The sequence below is a fragment of the Spermophilus citellus genome (assembly GCF_964194105.1).
Source record: "Spermophilus citellus genome assembly, chromosome: 14".
Lineage (NCBI taxonomy): Eukaryota > Metazoa > Chordata > Mammalia > Rodentia > Sciuridae > Spermophilus > Spermophilus citellus.
Window position 1 is genome coordinate 61,450,290 of NC_138194.1, and position 22,465 is coordinate 61,472,754.

The 22,465-nt window shown below is 38.1% G+C and overlaps 1 protein-coding gene across 4 annotated transcripts in view; it reads right to left on the reverse strand.

Annotated features, from left to right (window-relative positions):
- The window catches only part of RUNX1T1 (RUNX1 partner transcriptional co-repressor 1), a 139,546-nt gene that overhangs the window by 106,010 nt on the left and 11,071 nt on the right, over positions 1 to 22,465 (reverse strand). For 2 of the 4 annotated variants that reach the window (XM_081265808.1, XM_081265809.1), the window contains exon 2: positions 7,473 to 7,645. The exons of the other annotated variants lie outside the window; for them this stretch is intronic. In XM_081265808.1, the coding sequence (XP_081121934.1) occupies positions 7,473 to 7,560 (88 nt within the window). In that variant the 5' untranslated portion in view covers positions 7,561 to 7,645. The remainder of the gene's footprint in view (positions 1 to 7,472; positions 7,646 to 22,465) is intronic. 4 annotated transcript variants of the gene reach the window in all.

The following is a 22,465-nucleotide window of genomic DNA, read 5'->3' on the forward strand; positions in this document are numbered from 1 at the left end:
GCGTATGCTCCAATGAACTTTCCCTCCTCTCAGCACCAGAGACAAAAACCTGCAGCTCTGCTCTGTGCAGGCAGCCATCTGGACGGCTTTCCCTCAAAGCCCAGCCCACACCACACTGCAGGCAAAATCGGAGGGCTCCAGAGCTCTGTGGGGCTATTCATGACATACCAATTTCACATTTTCTGCTTGTACGCTTGCAACAATAAATGCTAATGAGGACTATGAATGACAATTTTAAAGACAATAAAAAGGTCTCCAAATCCCTTGCATATGGAGACACTGTTTTCAAAACTTCACCTTCTGTTACAGAGCTGTTAGAGTCTGAAGGAGAAAAAAAAGAATAACCTAAGGAAAACAATAAGATGATCAAAGCACAACTGAATCCTTAAGACTTCCAGAGAAAGCAATCTGTGTAAGCCCAACAAACAACAGATCTTACCACCCCTATGAACAGCCCTATGAATGCATGAGGTACCTTTAATCTCTACTACCTTCGCCTACTGTAGATATGCAGTTTAATAAAAGCAATTCTTGCAAAACACTGACTTTTTGGGAGCCTGGGAATTCTAAGGGAAGCTTTATCTGAAAATAATTACAATCAAGGTCATTCCCATTACCATCATACTTTGGCATAATATTTAACATTCCACATACATTCAAATAAATTCAAATGCAAACAGGTTCTTTCCTGATAACATGCAGCCTTAAAAATAATGCAACGGTTATGGGAAGTAAAGTTATTTTCCTGTATTTTTCAAATCTTCCAAAATGAGCATGTATTATACTTCAAACCCCAAAACCCCCGTCCCTCCCCCCACAAACACTATTTTAAATTCAATGGAAGAACTGAAAAAAAAAAACATAAATGTTTTGACCTACATAAGAATTAAACTATTTTTACACAGCAACAAAAATAAAAGATTCACCTTCCTGTACTTTAGAGAAATTGTCTAAAGGGTATTCTTTTCATTAACATGGATTAAAACACTTTCAACAAAATCCACCAGGTGGAGCAAATACACAGCAATAAAAAAAAGTCCCAGAATTTTTTCATCATTTTTTTTCCCATAGGACTTCTATTTCTAACCAACTCTCCACTTCCATCTCTCCACATTGAAAACTATCAGAATCTATGCACACATAGTAATTGGCCACATTTACAAACAGATTCAAACTTACTAAAACACAACTTTTATCTACAATTAATTTTACGACAAATTTTCATTCCAAAACCACTTTGTTGTTCAAATGATTCCCAGCACAGCATATCTGCTCTTATAACAATGTAAATTCTAAAATTAATGTTTCATAAGAACCCTACAAGGCTTCATCACTCCTGTCCCTACCCCCACAAGACCAGACAGAATATAATTTAATGCTATATATTTTGAAATACACAGAAGAATGATTAAAATCTACAAATCTCAGCTCAGTGCCCTTACTCTGTATGAAATTTCAATTCTCACTTCAACTTTTGATTAAAATTCTTCTTTGTTATAAATATCCTGAAATCGTATGTCAAAATATCCTTTCCTATTCCTTTTGGTAAACTGACAAAGTGCACAGTTACTAATATGGTTATTTTCTCAGATGATTCATTTCCTCCCGTTCTCCTCTCCTACAGATCTATTTTTTTTTTCTTGCCACTTTATTCCACACTTACTGAGCACACTCAGCACAAAGTGCCAGCTTCCTTTTCTTGTTCATATTTTGTTCTTCGATTCCTGATGCTGCCTGTAAGCCACAACTCTCCACATTCACTTTTCAAAGGCCTTTAGTTTTTCCTAATAATTATATGCTTTCCTCTGCCAAAACTTAATGATACAAATGGAGCTAATGTCACCTGCATTTAAGAAAGCTCTGGCCAGAACAGAACTACCAATAAGTTGGGAGCCTGAAGGAGGTATAAACAGTCTGCCAGTGGAGCACACAAGTTGGGAATGTTGATTTTAGCTTAAAGTATACTTATATGCTTTCTTTGTTCACATGTATATTGATTTTGTTTGTTTGTTTGTGTGTAGTGTGTTTGTTTTTTGATACCAGGGGCACTTAACCACTGAGGCACTTGCTAAGTTGTGTAGGTCCTCACTAAATTGTTCCTGCTGGCTTCAAACTTGCAATCCTCCTGCCTCAGCCTTCAGAGCCACTGAGATCACAGGCATGTGCCACCACGCCCAGCATATATACCGATGTTGAAAAGAGAAATGCTCTGAAGAAATGCAATAGGCTGACACATAAAAAAGCCTAAGGATACACATAACACTTCGGGTAGAGCTACTGACACTTGTGCATGATAGATCATGGCAATGCCAGCTCCACAAGGCATACCAGGCTAATCCAATTATTTAAATGATTATATACTTTTCACTGCTGAGGTATATGAATACTTAAAACATTGACATTACTTCCATAAACATAAGATGAAGGAAAGTTTTTAGAATAACTCCAACCAAACTCTGTTCTGCACAATGCAATCCCTTTATTCTTTGGGGGGTATGGGGGGTAGGGAATTAATTCCCTGGAGCCATACTTCTGCACTAGGCTAAAGTACATACTGCACTCCTTACATGCCTATAACTCCTATTAACATTAATGGGAAGCACACATGTGCATCTAAAGGGTAAATGCCCTTCAGACTGCATGACAGAATCCCAATGAAGTAGTTGGAAAAAACAAATCACGGCACAGTCAGTCACACTTTCCTCTCCCTTTTCAGGAAACTTCCCCCACCACCACCTTTGCTCCCCCACCCACAGCAAGGACATTTCATCAGCCCACAGTATGGATAAAGAACCTGCCAGATTTCCTCTTGGTAAGAGAACATCTCGTTAAATTGAAGGGATCTCCCAAATGGCTCCATCTCCAGCATTTCTTAGAATATTTACCTTAGGGTGCTCTCCAAATTTGGATACATTACTCTCCCAGTAGTATTTCTCACCTTTATCAGACAAATGTCAGAGACCTTATTTGAATTGCAAGGAAAGGGGGAGGGGGGAACCACCCAATCTTAAAAGTTTTCTTTCTTTCTTTAAAAAATGGTCTCTTCTGTTTTCATGAACAGAAAGATTAAAAAAAAAAAAAAAAAAGCTTCATAAAAACAATGCCAGAACTACTAGTTCCACACTGAACTACTACTAGTGAGTCTGACCCAAGAAGAACAACACACATAGGCCATAGGCCACCATATCACAGGAAGCAGAAAAATAAGAACCCAATAACTCAGGTCAATCCTCCACTGATGTTGAAAGAGATTGTTTCATATCAAGGCTAGAAGTATAAAATGAAAGAGCTAAATGTTTAATTCTTTAAAGAAGAAAAAAAATCAAACATATCTGTCAGAGAGACGGGGAGATAGACCAGGGCACACAGCGCTGGCAGGAACCTCAGATTCCTGACCAAACCCTCTTTCACACAATGCCTCCTAAAAGAAAGGAACCTGGGGCGTGAGCCAGCCTGACGCTGGCCGACGACAGGGCTGGCCTTGCAGGATGTCAGAGCGCCAGGCGGCTGCAGAGATACTGAGGTTTCACACACCCCCGGACTGACTGTTTTGCTCTTCAGGTAATTAAACAAGGAAGCAGGGCTGCTGGGTATAAGCTTGACCCTGAAGCCTGGGCTCCGTGGTTCTGCATATCAACTTCCGCAAGAACTGCCCGGAGCATCAACAGAACATTCTCCTTTAGCTCTCTATCGCTTCCTTCTCCACCTCTTCCTAAAGCTGACCCAGAAACAAATCCTGCTGCCTACAAAAACATCCATAGAAGGGTCTGAATCTACTGGCAATAGAAATCTCCATGTTATGCCCACACATCACCTTTCCAATTTTAAAAAGAAAAAAAAACAATGACCCTAATGTCAGGAACTTTGTAAAAATTCACATGGAACCATCTAGGTAAAACACTAGTGTCTTAACGAAGATGGGTTAGTCAAAGAAAATATCCAAATCAGTATCATTTTTTAATGTGTGCTTGATTAAAGTGTGAATCTTCAAATTCAAAATCGCTCCCAAAAATGATTTTGATAGTCTAGTTCACAAATTAAACATCTGTTGTGCTGTTTAATTAATATGGTGATTTCAAGTTTTGAGACTAGTTATTAATGTAAGCAAATACCACCCAGGATCTGCTTGATGATATTTCATCAAAAATCTTATCTAAACAAAACTCTAAAGTAATTTTTATGTACAAACAAAGTGACCATCCAAACCCAGGAACATCAAAAATATCCTCTAAAAGATAATAAAGTGATACATATGCACACACACACACAGAGACACACACATACATATACACATACATTCACAAATATTAAGCAATGATTAGAATCATATACATAATATATTTTTCCTTCATTTCAAAATCCATAGAGTAAAACATTAGCTGAAAGAGACAGAGACCAAAAGAGAGAAGAATACAAAAGCATGCCTGCTTGTCTGTGTTCAACACAAAGAACATTAAATGAAAACAACTGGCACGCTGCCAAATTCCTATAGAGGCAAAGAGATTCAAATAAATTGATTTCACGCATCACACTGACCTGGGATCAGTGTGCAGTGCTACAATAAGCTCAAAGCTCCATGTGGGGTAAAGCCCATTAATGTTATCAGACCCCTTGAACATGACCGAGAAAACCTAAAAATAAATGCAGACACTCTCTAAAAACAGCAGTTTCACCTAAGAAAATAACTTTCTATTTTTTGCTAATAACAATACCAGTGTTTGAAAGTGAACAGCATTATCTAAATGAGCATTTTAAAAAATCACCCTTTTCAGTACTACAAATGTGGATTTCAAAACACATACAATGTTTAAAAATTGGTCCTTCTAAATATCCCATCCTGTGATATGCATGAACAAAATATACTGCTTTACAGCTAGTTTCCTCCCATTCTTTCCTCTCATGGTCTTTCCTCTTGCATTTTTTAGGAAATCGATGGAGATGTATGTGAGAGTGTGTGTGTGTGTGTGTGTGTGTGTGTGTGTGTGTTTTAATATGGCAAATATTGGAAAATTCTTTCTTAGAATTTTCTTTATAACTTTATAAGAGCAAATTCCTCAAGCCAGACACAACTTATAATTGTCCCATACCTATCCAGTCCCCTTAAAATGGCATATGTAATGAGAGAACAGCTCCGAGGTGCATTCTAGAGGACTGAGCACTGTGTATTTGGGTCTGGTTTAAAACACCAGAAGGGATTGGGTTGTGGCTTAGTGGTAAAGAGGCCCCGGTTACTAGCACCATAACAAAACAAACAAAACCATAGGGGTGAAACGGGCTAGCATCTTGCCTTTTCCAGCTCCCACTCAAGCTGTGGCATGTCCCCTCAGTGCTTGAAACTTGCCACACAGGCCAGACTCTCTGGTGCCTCCTCAGGCTAGTCTCACTCACAACACTGACTTTTCAGCTGGTAGTTCTTTGCTTTTTGTGCTTACAAATTACTCCAGGAACCCAATGGATTCCAAGTGTCTACAAATTTGAATTATGTGATTTTTTTGTCCTTCCGTACTTCTTGGGTTAACCTGATTCTGAACCCCATTCTTCTAAGTATCCATTACTATTACAAAGATTCAGAAATAACTAGAAATAGATTTTGTAATGCAATGTAAAATAAATAAATAAAACATAAAGAAAACTCCACAGTGTAAAATAAAAAGTCACATTTGTGTTGACCTAAATGCATCATTTTTAAAGTATGTACACACTCACAGAGAGGGGGCAGAAAATGAGAAGAAACTCAACATGGTCTTCCTGATGCATGTGGCTGCGGGATCAGTATTTGCATATTATAACAAACAACACACTTTAAGTTGGATTAAGATGTGTGTCTTTGCCATACATTTTTGCCTTCACTATGGAAGCTCCTTCTTGCAATGGTTCTCTGAAATCAGGCCACAGATACATTCCACATGATCAGCAGAGAATATGATCACAATGCGATGGGGGTGGGTAAAGATGATAACTGTGCATCTACAATGGCCTCAAATTGCAAAGCCCAATTTCCTTTTGGGTTTTTAATATGCAATTTAGATATTTTAATCATATAATATTAACCTTCCTAGAGATACATAGGAAGAAAGACAAAAAGTAATATTCTGTTTTGAAACAGCTACTTTCTTCTGATAAAGATAAGTAAATAATTCAAAATCATGGATGGTTGTTATTAGGTTGTTTATAATATCGACACCTTTTTTTTCTCTGTGCAAGATTTCAATTGTCTAATGAACCAAAATTGGAATTCTCAAAAAACTACTTTAGTAACAATACACATAAGGTAAGAGGACAGAAACCAAGGTGGGAGATATCTCAACTAAGTAACTAATTGCATCACTTCCCTTCTCTTTTGAACTGATGTCTTTCACAAATTATGCAGAAGATCATCATTACATGAAGGAGGGATGAAAGGATATACAGACACAGAATACAAATCACGATTAAAGTTTCCCCCAGATTGTATAATTCTACAGGGAATTATTTCATTTTACCAACACGTGTCCAGGAACTTTAAGAACAAGCCAATAACTATCTGTCGGGATTTCAAAGACTAAGAATTGTGGGCTGGATGCCAGTAGTGAGGTTCCAGAGGAATGGTCACAAAGTGCAAACATTTGGCTACCCCTCTCTTTTCATGAAGTCAGGCCATCAGCCAGTCAGTCACAGAACTTCAAATCCTTCCCAAACACTAAGTGCCAAGCAGTATCACATGACATTGGTGTTGACTTTATCTTAGCACAATTTATCCTGATTCATTGATGCTTCTGCACAAGTCCACTATTTGCTAAACCTGGAACAGGGCTGATTAGAAGAGGCACTAACTCCCCGATCCCATAATTCAGAACATCCCTGAATTTTTAAATGTTGCAGACTTACAGAAGTCTTTTGCCAAACGGCAATACACTTTTTTATATTTGTGTTTTCCTGAAGTTAAGTATCATCTTTTAAAATTTGTTTACAGATACGAATTCTGCTTAGGAAGTAAATTCACCTAAAAGTTAAATCCAAATTGATCATAAGAAATAATAAACCGAAAAGTGCTTTTCTGCCTGTTTAGTCAACAAACTGTTTTGGAAAACACCATCTCCTCATTACAATAAACACAGAAATCATGGCATAGCTTTTACTCTTTTAACTCCAAGCGTTGCTCAGTTTATAACAGATGTATTATGAAACATGGCAAGAAAAACACTACAACAAGAAAAGAGTGAAAAAAAAATTGGTACTTGATCATTTGATATCTTTGCACCCAAAGCTATCAAACAGAGTTCCCATTACCAGATTGGTCTCCACCCCACCCCCACCCCCAAAGAGTTCAAACACAAATGGTTAAAACATAATATAAATTCTTTATCAACAGGCACTAGAATAAGGAAAAGAGAAAAATCTTCAGAATTAAAATTCATTGGGAAAAAAAATTACAGATCGATTTTCTGGAATGTAAGTAAATTGCAAAATCAAAACATTCATCTGTTCCTTACCTTGACAATATTCAAAGTTCCCTTTTCTCCGGCAGTCACCTATTACTACACTCAGTGCTCTCCAAGTGTTTCTTTTGACAGATATCATTCTCCACCAACCGCTCTGCTAATTTCCTCTCTCCTTTTCTGACTGGGACAGAGATTATGTTCACCAGTCCAGAGATCAATCTTTTCTATTGACAACAACAAAGGGGAAAAAAAATGCACATATCACAACCAGTCTGAAGTATCACACCCACCTACTCACATAATACCAGGCCAGTTTTGTTTTGTTTTTATTTCAGAAGCAGATACAAGGTCTTCTAAATTTTAGAAGTCAAAACAATCCCCATTTTCTCAGTTCCTATAAAGATGCTATCAAGGACTCTGAACTTTGCAATCATCTGACTCAAAGCTGGATCCATTCTGAACTTAAGAAGTCTTCTTAGATTGGTTTTAAAGTATAGGTACATCAAAAACCTTCAGAGAATATGTTAGATTTTTACCTGTTTCAACAAAAATAAATAAGTATCTGTCATTTTCTTTTTTGGGAAATTCTTTGGACATTGTTAAGTTTTATTTTATCTTATAAAATTTTATAAGTTTTTAAATCCTGTTTCAAAACAACATGGTAGCCACACTGTTTCATTGTTCTGAAATTTCAGTATTGCCATTATTAATTAAAATAGTTTAAAACAACTGTTAATAGTAAAGAAGAATCTTTATGTAATTGATTACTTTAAAAAGTCTTAGTTAAAACAATTATAAAATTATTTTACTAGATCAATGAACTTGTACTTTCTTTTCTTCTTCTAACAGCAATCCAAATTCCCTCATTTTTTCCTACTAGATTTGGTAGGTTTAGAGAAGTCACTCATTCACAATCTACAAACATTCATTGACTCCTATTACTCACCTACTTCTATGACTACCACTACTATGAACAAAAAGCCATCTGTAATTCCTATAATCTATGAAATATAAGGGTCTAGAATATCACATGAACATAAAGCAGGAACTCAATCAATGCAAAGGAATAAAGATGTATAAAATTAATCTCAGGAAGTAATAGTAAAGTGCTTTTATTTTCTGAAACCAAATTACTTTCTAGAAATTTAAATTAGTAAGAAAAAAATTGAAATTTGAATTGGTAAACATACTGTAATATATAAGACAAGCATATTCTATTAAAAAATATCAATGCCCTTTACTGCTGCATTAGGGCTCTGCTGTGATGTAATCAATTGTTTCCTGTTCTTCATGGTAAAAAATAAGTACCGATGAACAAAAAAAATTACAATACTATACACTTTCTAGTTGGGAGTTAAAGCTCAATAAAGAGCATTAAAGAAAGTCAGCCACAACTTGGAAGCATTTAGTTACCATAAAATCTAACAATGTCATTAACAAACGATAAAGGAAATGTCTCCATTAGAAAATAACCAAGAGTTACAGATTCATATAACACATATAGATTATGTATACTCAGATACTAGGGGTGGGGGAGGGGCACACAACAGGAGACTGGAAGTAAATACAGCTCAATATTAACACAAGTATTTCTGAAAAATGGAAATATGGATATTTCCAGTGTTTCTGTACTAAGGTTTACAAAAGCATTTATACATTGAGGCTACACAAACATTGGGGAAAAGAAGAAAATTATTATTATTAGTAGTAGTAGTAGTATTTCATGATATATGATGCCATTTTGTACCTCTGCAACTATCAACAAAAGATATCAGAGAGCCTGATAAAAGTGGACTAACCATGCATGGATCATAGTTAATCATCTCCACTGATCAAGTGAAGTAGCCAAAGCACTATAAATCCCCTAGAGCCTATTTCTTCCTATTCTTGAATACGAACTAGCAGGCATTTCAGTTTATTAACAGAAATAGTGTCGTGAACCTTCGTTTGGAGGTACATAAAATTACCATGTGGGTAAACTCTCTTTAAAAAGCAAATTTCTCAATTAAAAATGATCCCTCATGATAGAATATACCATTTCACTTCTTTGACTATAGTATCTATTTTAACCAGAGTATTCTGAATGAAGAGAAGTTGGCAGGAAGATGTTACAAAATATTTTAAATGTACAATCTATAAATTTTTAAATGTTAACACAGTATGCAATCATACATTCAAGCAATATACAGTGCAAACCTAAAGTTACCCATGAGCTTCCCCCGCCCCCCACCCCACTTAACTACTTTATATAAGAAACATTATATCACAACCAATAGAATAACAAAAAAGCAGAGCTAATCTTTGGACTTCAAGGTATCATGTTGTGCTTCAGACAGACAATACATTAAATGCCCTTCCAACAGGAAATAATAGTAAAATGAGTGATGGTAATGAGCAACATAAAATATATGTTTATGTATTTGTGATACCCATCACACACTAAAGTTTGCATCATATGCAAATGATAGTAAATTTTCTCTATCTTTGATAATTGCTTTGTTCAGATCCTCGAGTCTCAAGTTTGTAAAACTTCATTATGGGAGAAAGATATACTGAGAAAAGTTTAAAAGCTAAGCTTCACCAAGAGCAGAATGCCTCAATTTGTAGTTCTACAAGAGTTTTATTAAAAAGGCTCAACATGTTGTATTACCATGGAAATTGTGGAAAACATACATTCCCAAACAAATATTACTTTTTCTCAATGGTATGAAGTAATGAAAACCACATGTGTAAATCTGCGATCTGTGCAGTAGTTCAAGCTGCAGCTAACAGAAAATACAGAAAGTGAACTCTGCTGTATAAAGGATTCTTGTTACAGAAATATAATGTGAAAACCAGATGCAGACAGAAAACCTTAATCACAGATGGGAATGTAATCACTGGCATACAGAATACTTTTTTGATCAATCTTAACCATATGCGCAATGTATTTATTTTCTAAGGAATGCAATAACTTGAGAGAACCTTCTATTTGGATTCAGTTAACCTCATATTTATAATGCTTTTATCTTACTCCCCCATCCCTTCAGTGTGTACACTGAGCCAAGGTTTTAAAAGGAATAGTTGCTGGCCTTGGCAAATCAGTCTTGTATCAGTTTATCTTTCAAAAATTTAATAGGATGTAAAGACTACACACATCAGAATCAACCTCAAAAGAGATCAAGTGCAGTTCCCCATTATTATATTTCTCAATCACTGCCAGGAATCCTTTCACTGCCTAAACACATTACCCTAGAGGATTCTATCAACATTTGGGGCAGTTTTTCCCTCAGTAAAATATATATATATATATATATATATATATATATATATATATATATATATATATTGTTATTCCAAAAATGAGCATTTAAATATATCTCTTTTATCTATCCACCTGGATGGACTCAAACCTTTATTTTTCTCCTTCACAAAAACAAAATATAGCTAAAGACCATTTGTTTACATGAAAAGTAATAATTAGTTTTCTCTTCTGAGGGACACTGCCACAAAAGGAACCTCTTTTGTTGTGACTTAGAAAATGTTGCCTTGTTGATTATAGTCCCCCGGCATTGGGTTAGAGCTTACCTTTTTCACAGCTTCATGATTCCTTTGTAGGCAATTGTCTTGTAGGCCCCTCTCCCCATCTGAAGTAGTAGTTAGTTGACAGAGTACCACCTACACCTCATTTCAGGACTACAGACTGTACCCAACTTTCCACCAGCAAGTAACTGGTACATGAGGAGGATCGGGGGCTTCCTCCTCATGGGTCCTGTGCACCAAATGTCAGCATCTCATTTTCACAAGTTTCCATGACATACATATCTGGGTTCTCCTTGTCTGTAACTACTCATCTCCTGGATACATGCACACAGGGCTTATTCTTGCCCATTTATGATATTTAAAACCATCCATGATGTGGTACTCTCCTAGAGTCTTCAGCCTGCACTCCAACCATGCCCCCGAGTACAGTTCTTTGCTAGATAAACCCCCAGAGACATTGTGTCATTCCATCCTAAAGGCTTCATTTATGGAACTCAGGGCTCTACCCACAGACGGGTACATGGCCCCCTCCTTCTCAATACTCAGACTTCAAGAGTCTCTTCCTCAGAGATGATTTTCCCAATTATCTGAAATAGTCTCATCACCACCACCCCCAATTATTCCAACATTGTTTCTTAACTGTCTTCATTGTATTTAACACTATATGGAAAAATCTCATTGCTTCTTTATTATCTGTCTCCCTCCTCTCCCAAGCGGTGACCTCTATAGAAGCAGTGGTCCTGTCGGCTCACAACTTCATCCTCTATCTTGAGAATTGCACTTGGCACATAATAGTGCATATAAAGAGAAACAAATGAATCCCACCTAATGAAATGCCATAATGGCCCAATTCAATTCCCATGACTTTCACAAATCTTTCCCTGATCATTTGTAGAGCCCATAATCTTTTTCTCTTCTTTAAACTGTCATAGCACTTTTGCTCTATATTGGGCTAGCCTTTCCTCCCACACTGAGCAGCAGGATACTACAATGGAGGACTGCAGCATAATTCCATACAAGGTAGAAACGCATTCTAGCAATTTTTATGCCCAGACTTCTCTCTCAATTGAGTTTGTCAGCCATTGTAGGAATGGGACCCCATCTTATTCTTTTCATGTCTCAGACCCTACACTATACTCGTCCCATAGCTAGAGTGGCTGGGCACAGCCATGTGTATTCAATGCACATACCCAGTGCCTAACACAGTGCCTGGCACACATGCATTCACTCAATACTGGCTGAGTGAATGAGGAGATAAATAATCACTAAATATCATCTGTCTTTATTCAAGCCCCTTTCACTTACGGTGATAAGGAATCATTTCAAAATCCTACAATCGTTGTTTTAAAGAACAAATTAACCCAAAGACAGGTGATTTTAGTCACATCAACAATACAACAATACAATATGTGAGTTAACAAACCAGACAATTTTCAGTGACAGAAAGCCCTTAAAATAGCTCCTTTGTTACAGCTATAAATTAAATTTCAAGAAATAAAATGTTGTAAAATGAGTATGTCCTGCATACACTGACCACTTAGAAGCCCACTGCAGGCATGCAGGCTCTGGCTGGACTAGAATCTCAGCTCCAACACTCACTTGTCAGCTATTTGACCTTGGACAAGTCACTTAACCTCTCTAAGCTTCAGATTTCATCTCTAAAGTAGGATAATAATACTTAACTTGCTAGGATGATATGAAGATAAGACATAATACTTGCAAACTGCTTCACTGCTCCTAGTGTAAATATTACTTTATCCATTATGCTTATTCCCTATTATTTGAAACTAGGAAGGTGGAAGTACTTCCTTTGACATTATGGATCAATGCATTAAAGTAAAAGCACAGGACATTACTCAAAAATGACCTACCACAATCATTTTTTTTCCTTTCTGAAAGTCACTACTATACTAATAACAAACAGAAATAAAATACCTATGACCAGTCAACAAAATCAAAATATGAACAATTAATCTATACCTCCTAAAACATTTTGGAGTGACAAAAAATACTTTGAATGAATCTATGGTGATTTAATTTATTTCCCCCTCATCTAAATTCATCTGTGAAATACCATCTCTAGGGGAAAAAAAAAGAAGAGAGAACCAATTATTTCCAAAGACTGGTTTCTCCAAATAAAGGCATCTGTTCCATGCTGGCAACTTTCACATAAAAGAAAAACAAGACTTTGGAAGTATCTGCATTCATGGTTGATGGTCACATATCTCAAGGGGCTACTACAACTGTCCAGCTGCAAACGTGGTCTGATTGCTGCTGTTCCATATCAGCTGATCTCTCTCTCCCTCTCTCTCCTCTGCTTTCCTCCCTCCCTTTCCTCTCTACACCCCATCCTGCCCCAGCCCTCCCTCTCCCTTCCTCCTCTCTCTCTCTCCCTCCCTCCCTCCCTCTCTCTGTCTCTGTCTCAGACTCGTAAACTTGTGATATTTTTGTACTCTAAACAGTAACTTTTCTAAGTGTATTGAAAGATTTTGATAGTTTTCCACTTTCACTCTAGTATAATTCCCACTTGCAGACTGTGTGGCTGGCTCTTCATGGACAACTTCCTAGGTGGTGGGACTAGAAGATCTCCAGGAGAGTGGCAATAACCCCCAAGCAGCTGTACAGCCTTAAAGCAAGGAAATCAAGGTTCATACCTTGTGCATCACTCGTGCAGGGTGGTCTCATGAATAGACCTCAAGAAACAACTTCCAAACTGGTCTCACTCCCAAGGGAGCATAAATAAGACAATATGTGAACTTCCTGCCATAAAGGCCCCCGTGTGCCTCCTCCCCAAACATATCTGTTTAAATTGCTCAGACACCTGCATTGAGATACTCAAGGCTGCCCTCCTCAAAGCATCTCTTCAAATAGAAATGTTACATGAAGGAAAAACAGACTCTTCACCCACTTCTGTATTCTGAGCCAGAGAATCTGGCTGAGTTACCCTGTCTTAGAAGGTTATCATCTCTAGTTTTTTGTTTTTGTGGTACTGGACACTGAACCCAGAGCCTTTCATAGGCTATAAAACACTCTTACCACTGAGTTACATCTCTAGCCCCATTTTTTTATTTTAGTCTTAAATTTTATTTTATTTTGGACTGAATTGCCCAGGCTGGCCTTTAACTTGCAATTGTCTGCCTCAGCCTCCAGAGTAGCTGAGTTTACAGGCATGGGCCACCACATCTCTAATTTTGACATTTATTCATCAGACAGCAGAGCAACTGGAATCCCACATAATGTCAAACAGAAGACAAGACTAGATAGAGGGGGAAGGACACTGGAAGGGAAGTTCTCAACTTGGGAGTCTACACAGAAAACAGATATGGTCAACCAAAGGTGGAAAAGAGCTAGCAGAGCTAGGGGCTATCCAGGGGACATCTGGTCAGAGAAAGGTAGAAGAGACTACAGTGGTTCTTAGCCTTCTTTGGGTCTCTGAACAAAGGAACAGTTCCACCTCATGAAAGTGTACATATACCTGAAATTTTGCTCACAATTTCAAAGAATTCATCTTTCACAATAACCTAATTATGAAATTCAGAATAAAAAATGAAATAAAAACAGGTTAAAATATTCATCTATGAATATCCAAGAAGCTTTACTGCTTCAGTTTGCCTAAGGTTGATCCTGGGCACAAGTTAGACTTTTTTTTTTTCTTGGCAGGTGGAATATTTATTACTTTTACTTATTCAGTTATTTTTTTTTTTTTTGCAGTACTAAAGGTTAAACTCAGGGGTGCTCTATGACTGAGCTACAACCCCAACCCTTTTTTATTTCTTATTTTGGCACAGGGTCTTGCTAAGTTGCCCAGGTTGGTATCAAACTTGCAATCCTCCTGCCTCGGCCTCCTGAGTTGCTGTGATCACAGGTGTGGGCCAACTCATCTGGCTTATTTATTTTGGTTGCCAAGACATGCAAGCCAAAACATGTCAGCAATAAATTGTGCATTCTATGATAAGAAAACACAATGAAAGGAGACCAAGGTGGAAAGAGACTGGGAAAGAAACAATATATTATTGGAACCAACCAACGAAATGTTACAGGATAGTTTTAAGCAAATAACTTAGAGTTCAAGGTATGAGCTTACAATAACTGCTTAATAACGCATCCAAAAATAGAAACCCAGCTGTCCCAGACTCTCACATTCATAGAGTTTACAAACCAAGCAAGAGTCTGAACCTCAGGGGCAGCAGTGATACTCCATGTGATAAATTCTTCCTTTGGAGAAGAGAAGTCATGAAGGCTTCAGAGAAGAAAGCTGCACCAAAATCTGAGAAGATCAAGTGGGCCATTTGACTTCCCTACAGGAGGCAGACCAGGAACTTAGAGAAGGCTGAGAGAAGGTGGCCTTAGAAAGGCCAGGCAGAACAGGGATGCTGTTTACCTTGAACACCCCCATATTTCCAGGAATCAAATAGGGCCAGACTTCCCATTCAGTACTTGATACATGAAGGACCAGAGAGAGAGAGAGAGAGAGAGAGAGAGAGAGAAAGAACCTGTGTGGTGTTTCTAGGTGAGTGGAGTCAGGATGGACAAGTCCACAGTAGGTTAGTCAGAGGCTAGGAAGAAGCTTGTCTTCATGAAGGCTGTGTGCCTCACATAGCAGCCCACATCATCTTCCCCCAGGACTTAAGTTCATGCCATTATGATTCAGGTGAGATTTCCAGAGGAAGAAGGCTGGCTACTAAGCAAATAGTAAGACTCTTGGGTCTTGGATCTCTTCCCCACCACACCCTTTTCTGGTAGAGAAGAGAACAGTCCCTGGCCCCCAGAAGGGCAGATCACTAGGCTGACACCATGATCTTAATTAAACAGTGAATCGGTATCATCCACAGGTATAGCACAAGCTTTACACAAGACTCACACACAGGACCAAAGAACATCCAGTACAAAGGCTCCCACAAAGACTCCTTCCAGCCAATAAGGTCTGAGCCCCACTCCCTTCCCCTAAAGCTAGCAGCACTGTCAGATTCTTGTTATCTACTTCCCCAAAGAAGATGTCATGCAATTCTTTGTACCAATGTAGCATACTACATGCATTCTTCTGCTCCTTGCCCTACCCACTTAACAATGTATCTCAGGAATGATTACTTAGCAGCACCTATAAACTGGTCTCATTCTTTTAAAAAAGAAAAAAATATATTGATATTTCATGCTGAAGTCCTTTTTTGATTGTCAATGATTAATATTTACTAAGCACAATTGACAAAAGATGGAGGAAAAGTCTTTTAAAAATTCGATTCTCACAGATTTTATAACAAAACCACAAACCCCAGATTTGATTAAAGTTCAAAAAGTGAAAAGAATTGCCAACATGTTTTCAAGTGAAGGGACACTGAACAAAACAAAGACCTCAAATAATAACAATCCTGATGAATCGTGTCCAAAAGCCTTCCGACAGGTAGATTTTGTTGTTGATGCCATTTATTCTAATAATTAAAATTCCTTAAAAGAACAATTATCAGTGAGCAGTTTAATAATGGGATTTAATATTGCTATTTTTAACATGTAAGAGATTATGCCTTTATTTTCCCAACATAAGGCCTCAGTTTTAAAACACAAATTATGGTCCTTCACATAACATATTTAGTTTCCTTTCTGATTATTGTAAAATATAGGCAATTTTCTATTTAACTCAGCAACATTTTAGTGCATTTTTGTTATTTTCATTCACAGTAGATTTGAGAAGCACCTTTATGTGAAAAAAGCACTTGGTCTCCAGACTAATGTTTAGGGTGTTCAACGAACGTATCCAGGGTCAAAGACTCTTTGAAATGACTGTTCCACCCCTCCCCCAAGGATATGGAGCCCAGGGTCTGGGGCCTGCTAGTTTACAAGGACTGCCTCTGCTTTCATCAGCTTCACCTTAGATCCTCATTCCACCATCTCTACTTTCTCTCCGTGCCGAATGTTAGAATTGAAAGAAGTTTTATAAATCATCCTACCAACCTAACTCTAGTGGCTGAAATAAATAAAACATATAAACCACAGGCAGCTCTAGTCAAATAGAAAGCCAAGTGTCCAGAACCCAGTCCACCAGTCTACTTTTCATTCTCCCACATAGCCAGAAGGCATCTCTAAGAGGAAAACGCAGAGCAGTTTGAAATACATTCGTGGAACCAATACACACGAGAGAGACAGGTCCCAGAGAGGTTAATAATAAGTCTTCCATGTTACAACCACTTTTTAAGGAATACCTACCACTTGATAGCCCAGTCACCATCTCCAGAAGAGAAGGTATCAGTTGGGACCCCAAGAATCCCTGGGGCTAAGGGATACAAATGGATTCTGAGGATCTTCTCTCTAAAGGCTGGGATTCTATGAGCCCATGGTAGCCTATGGTAGAGCAGAGAAGCTGCCTCTTAAGCACCCAAAGTGATTACAAAGTTCTGGCAAGCTAAGTGCACTTGACACTTTAATCCGGGTTAACTCTCCCCCATTTCTAAATCCACCTCGCTATCCAAACCCTAATTATTTTTCCTTTATAATACCTCTTGTATTCACATCTTCCTTCTCATCCCATAAACCCAATCCTGGTTGTCCTTCTGCAATATCTAAAATCTAAACTGCTGTAACCCCCACCCCCTGCCTACCTTGGCCTCCATGCCCTCCTCAGCCTCCAATCATCTGAGCCATCCCACTGGACAAGTCTTCAGTAACATAACTTTAATTGGATCCATAGTTTCCCCTGGCCTATCATCATTTCCATTAAGATTTGCTTTTGCAATCTGATGTTCAAAAGAAATCCAAATAGAAAATATACTTAAAAAGCAACCTATTTTAAAGGCATGTTATTATAAAAGCTATTCCTCTGTCTTGACTGTAGTAAGGAACTGATGAAAGGCCCTGCATCCAATCTGGCCACCCTCCATACCACTTCCCAGCCTGGAGAGGTCTCACTGGACAGCTTCTAAAACTTCTCACTAAATCAAAAGATGAAGCTAAAATCAAATGCTTGATATGCAAGACCCTTATGATCTTTCTGCTTTTATTTCCCACTAATCACACAAGAGTCTTTATTTTATTTTTTTGCTGCAGTTATATTCGTTAATGTATTCTCTTCACCCCTGCCCTACTCCAATACTCCTGGGAAAGTTGTTTCCACATCTGGCTTCTACACTACCTTATAAATTACTATATCCCCATAACAATATCTCTGTCTTGACAAATCCTACCTGCCTCAAGACAAATTTAAATTCCAATTCACTCTCATCTCTAAAATTCCATTTACTGTACCATTTAATTGGTAAGTAATCAAGGTCTACCATCTTTGCAACAATTTAATATGTCTTGAATGGGCTTATCATTCAGTGGGAATTGACCCTGCTCTCTGCCCTGGGTCTCCACCTGGCACTCTGCTGTACACTGAGTAGGCATATACTTACTAAATAGGTATCATTTATTTCAGATTCATTCACAGGAGTAAACATTTTACTTTTCTTTCAGATACTATAAAAGGTGTCTTTACTGGGACTAAAAAAAATAGTATATAACTCTCTTTTGGAAAAGGCAAATTACATTTAATCGTTACTCATTTTGTTGCTCTTCACTTCTATTTTCCTCTGATATCCTCTACCTGTTCCCTCTAGCCAAGTCAAAGCTTAACTTGGACATGTCAATGGAGACGGATCACATTTCCTTTCCCTTTAGACCTGCACAGACCTACCTACCCTTATTTAAACAAAAGGATGAGGAGGTCATTGTCCACATTTGTTTCCCATTAGAAGTCAAATGTGGATCTCATTTCTAAATAAGTCTAGTCAAGAGATGAGAGGGAAAATGTGTGACAGGTGGGCAAAGGAGCTGGGTAGTAAAGGACAATTCTTGTCAGATACATGATAAAAGTTACAGAATCGCAACAGTCACTTAAAAAGAACACTTTCACAGGAAGGAAGGATTACTATGTCAGTCTGATAAACACCACAGTTCCAGTCCCAATATCATCTGCTGTTCTTCCCAGCTGTGTTTGCTCATCACTGTGTACATAACATATGCATAGACTCAGAAAATAAACTAGCAGTCTTTCATGACCTGTCTTACAGCTCACATCTTCCTCTATTTTGAAGTTAGGCAAAGAGGTATAAGTACTTCTAGTTTTAACCAGATTGACTAACCAACTTCCTAAGATGTAGTTAAAGCACAACTTGGACCACAATGCTTATCACCAATGGGGGGGATGATTTCCCAATTTCTAATATTCCACTTGCCAAATCAAATGGAAATGCATTTGAAATGCTCTCTGCAATGCTGCTGTGCTATTTCCCTGGCAACATTATATGTGCAGACTGATTTAGGTACTATTTTCTATCTACTTTCTTATTATCATTAGGCTCTGATTTCCTATCTGAGTGTCACTAGATGAATTCCCCAAAAAGTCTATCAGAAAAGTCTTCCCAAATACTCTGTATAATAATTACCTCTCACAGCTAGTCCCCCTTACTAGTGCTCTGATTCTCATATCACCTGGTCAGGTCAGGCTCATCACTGCTCTGGCATTGTTCTCCCTCATATTTGACTGACCACATATCTCTTGAGTGTCTTTAGACAAACTTCCATTAAATCTCCTGGTAATATCTTCTCTAATGTAATGAGTCAAATACTAACCAAGAACTCACTACAATATACTTTTAAGACCCCTTGTGGCAAAGAATATCAATTTGGCTTCCAAATGCACTCTGAATACCAATGCAAAAAAATTCTATGGCCTATGGAGCAAGAGTGATTCCTATGGCTTCTATTTCTAATGACAGATGAAAACGTGACTGCCAAGCCCCACAATCACAGATGTCCCTAATAAACAGAAGTTTCCTGGATGATGATAAAGTGCTCACCTTGATCAAACCAGAAGAATGTAATAGCTCCTAAGTTTCAAAAAAAAACCCAACCTGGGTTCATTATTAATGATTTCATAAATTAGGGTTAAACTTCTAATGTCTATGTTTTAATCTCCTATACCAATTTTACAAACTAAAGAAAAGTACATAGACAAGGTGCTACTGGTAATAATTAAATGTTTAAATGTTCTCAGAAGTAACAGTAGACTTTCTTCAGATAAAACAAAGGAAAAATTTTCAAGCTTTCTCTACCTTTAAGACCTGATTCCCAGCCAAATGACAATGGGCTCTTGTTCATTTAAATAAGCCATTACCAGATTCTGCTCCCCCTCCCCCCCCCAATGATTTAAAGAAGCCAGTTTCTAAAGTTTCCCAGTGACCTTGGGGAAATTTCAGTGCCTCCTAATCACCACCCATCTCCACCATTGTGGCCACACTCTAACTGCCAGGACCCAGTTCTTCCTCTTGCCCAGTAACTATGAGGAAAAAGCATAAAAACGGTTTTCCTGGAACAAAATCTAAGCTCTCTGGTTCTTCCTTCCTGCATAAACAAATTCATTCCTCCATCATTCACCTCTGAACAAAGTATAGTAAAGACTAAAGTTTAGACAATCACCCAAGGTCCAGGATGGCTATGGAAGACCGCCTGCCTCTTCCCAGTGCGTTCTTTTCACAAGGAGAAGAGTTGAGAGATAATGATGCTCTTTGCTGATCCATTCCCCAGCTATATGAAGAGATACTGCCCCCTCAAACATAAAAAAAAATGTGAGTGCTGGATTATTTCTCACTTTCCCAACCATGGGAAATATCCAAAGCCATATCATATACAGAGTCATATATATGAGAGACCCCTTATCCCACTCCTGAGGAATTCATGGAAGGCTGGGATGTACTTCAGGTCACCCAGGAGGCCAGTGGCTCAGGCGAAAAGGGAATGCCCCTTTGCCTACCAGTTAGACGACTGCACACCCAGAGGAGTCCTTATTTTTATAATGCAGAGAGGGTTTTACATCATGCAACCACTTACAAACTCTTTCTCTGGAGTAAAAGATGGAGCAGAATTCCTCTCCTCCTGAAAGGCTTCCAGGAAGTTGAAATTGGCTGACTGAGAGATGCTGAGATTGAGATACAGAGTGACCAACTAGGATAGGACAAGCCAAAAGACACTGTGCAGAAGACTGCTCCAGAGTGTGGGGTGGATTCGAAGAAGGGATCAGTTCAACTCCTCAGGACTCAGTGCAGTGAAGGATGGAGATATCCTGACAAGGGACCAGAGAGGCCTGGATTAGAAGGTATCGAGGAATACAGACTGACACAGGATATGTGAGCTAATAGTGGGCAGTGACTCCTAGATGGGAGGCAAGGAGGGGTTAAAAGAAAACAGTGGATGCCATGGTTGGCAGTAGATTATGGTTGCCACGGAGACTATCAAGCCTATTTTCAGAGAGTAAGTGTCCTAATTATTAGACCTCAGGCACAAAGTAGATCATTGATTTTGGAAAACAAGGAAACTTCAATTTTCTAAATTAGGGCAAAGGGTTAAGCCAAATAGCAACTATGGCCAGTTCTAGAGAATGGGCCGGAATTCTGTGACATGAAGAAAGTGAAATGCTATTTTATCATTTACTTAAAATCTGTGATGAAAACACAAGTGAAGGTGAAGGTCAGGCTCACAGTAAGTCTCTAAGCTTCATCAATTCCTTTCCTCTCTCTCTCAAGACTAACAACTATGTGGCAGCCCTTGAAAGTCCAGAGCACACTTAGAAATGATCTGTGCCCCAGGTGTTAAAAGATTAATGAAACCAGTCAATCACATTCCCCAAGGCACTTAGGGGTGCTTAGTATTATCCAGACACAATGGAAAAACTTCACATTGGTGCTCTTTGTATTCCTCTTTTACAAGATCTATGTTCTAAAGGCCCTTTTCACCCAAATACTTATTTGCTTTAGAGACCTTGATCAATACAAAACCCACAAAAACAAAAGACTGCTTTATTCCTTCATGAGTTACATTATCCAGGTAATCATAATTGGAGCTACCAAAGCAGGGAATTTTAAGTTGGTATCTTTTGGTCCTTGAAAATGTTGGTGGTTGCAAGCAACATTGATGGTTTTAAACTTTTTCAAACAAGAAGATCACATGCCCTAAATACTGACAATGGGCCATTACTTTATCTGTGGTTCAGATGTAAGAAGAGCCTAGACATAATTTCATAAAGTATAAATATTTTGAAAAGTCCCAAGAAGCTCTCTCCTATCAGTGCCACATAAGGTACTATGGTTTTAGCATAAAACATCACAAACGATGGAATTATAACTGAGAATAAGCTCTCTTAACAGCGATATGTGATCTAGTCTCTTCTTCAGTGCAGTCACAAACATAGTGCTTTACTAAGGAATATATCCACATGACACCCAGCACAACATGCCACACTGAGATGCTGTTTGGGCTTCAAACTGGAAATTACATTCCTTAAGAGCATTCTTCTTTGGTTATAAATGGGTAATCACAAATATACATATTCAATACTATTCAAACTACTTCTTTTTGAGTTGGTGTGTAACAAACATTGTGCTTGTTAATATTAAACATGTAAGTGTGTCACAGTGTCTGCCTTCTTCTTGATCCATTCTTGAGATATTTTGAATTTATCTGTCAAGACTGTGTCTAGCAATTCAAGTGTGAAGCCA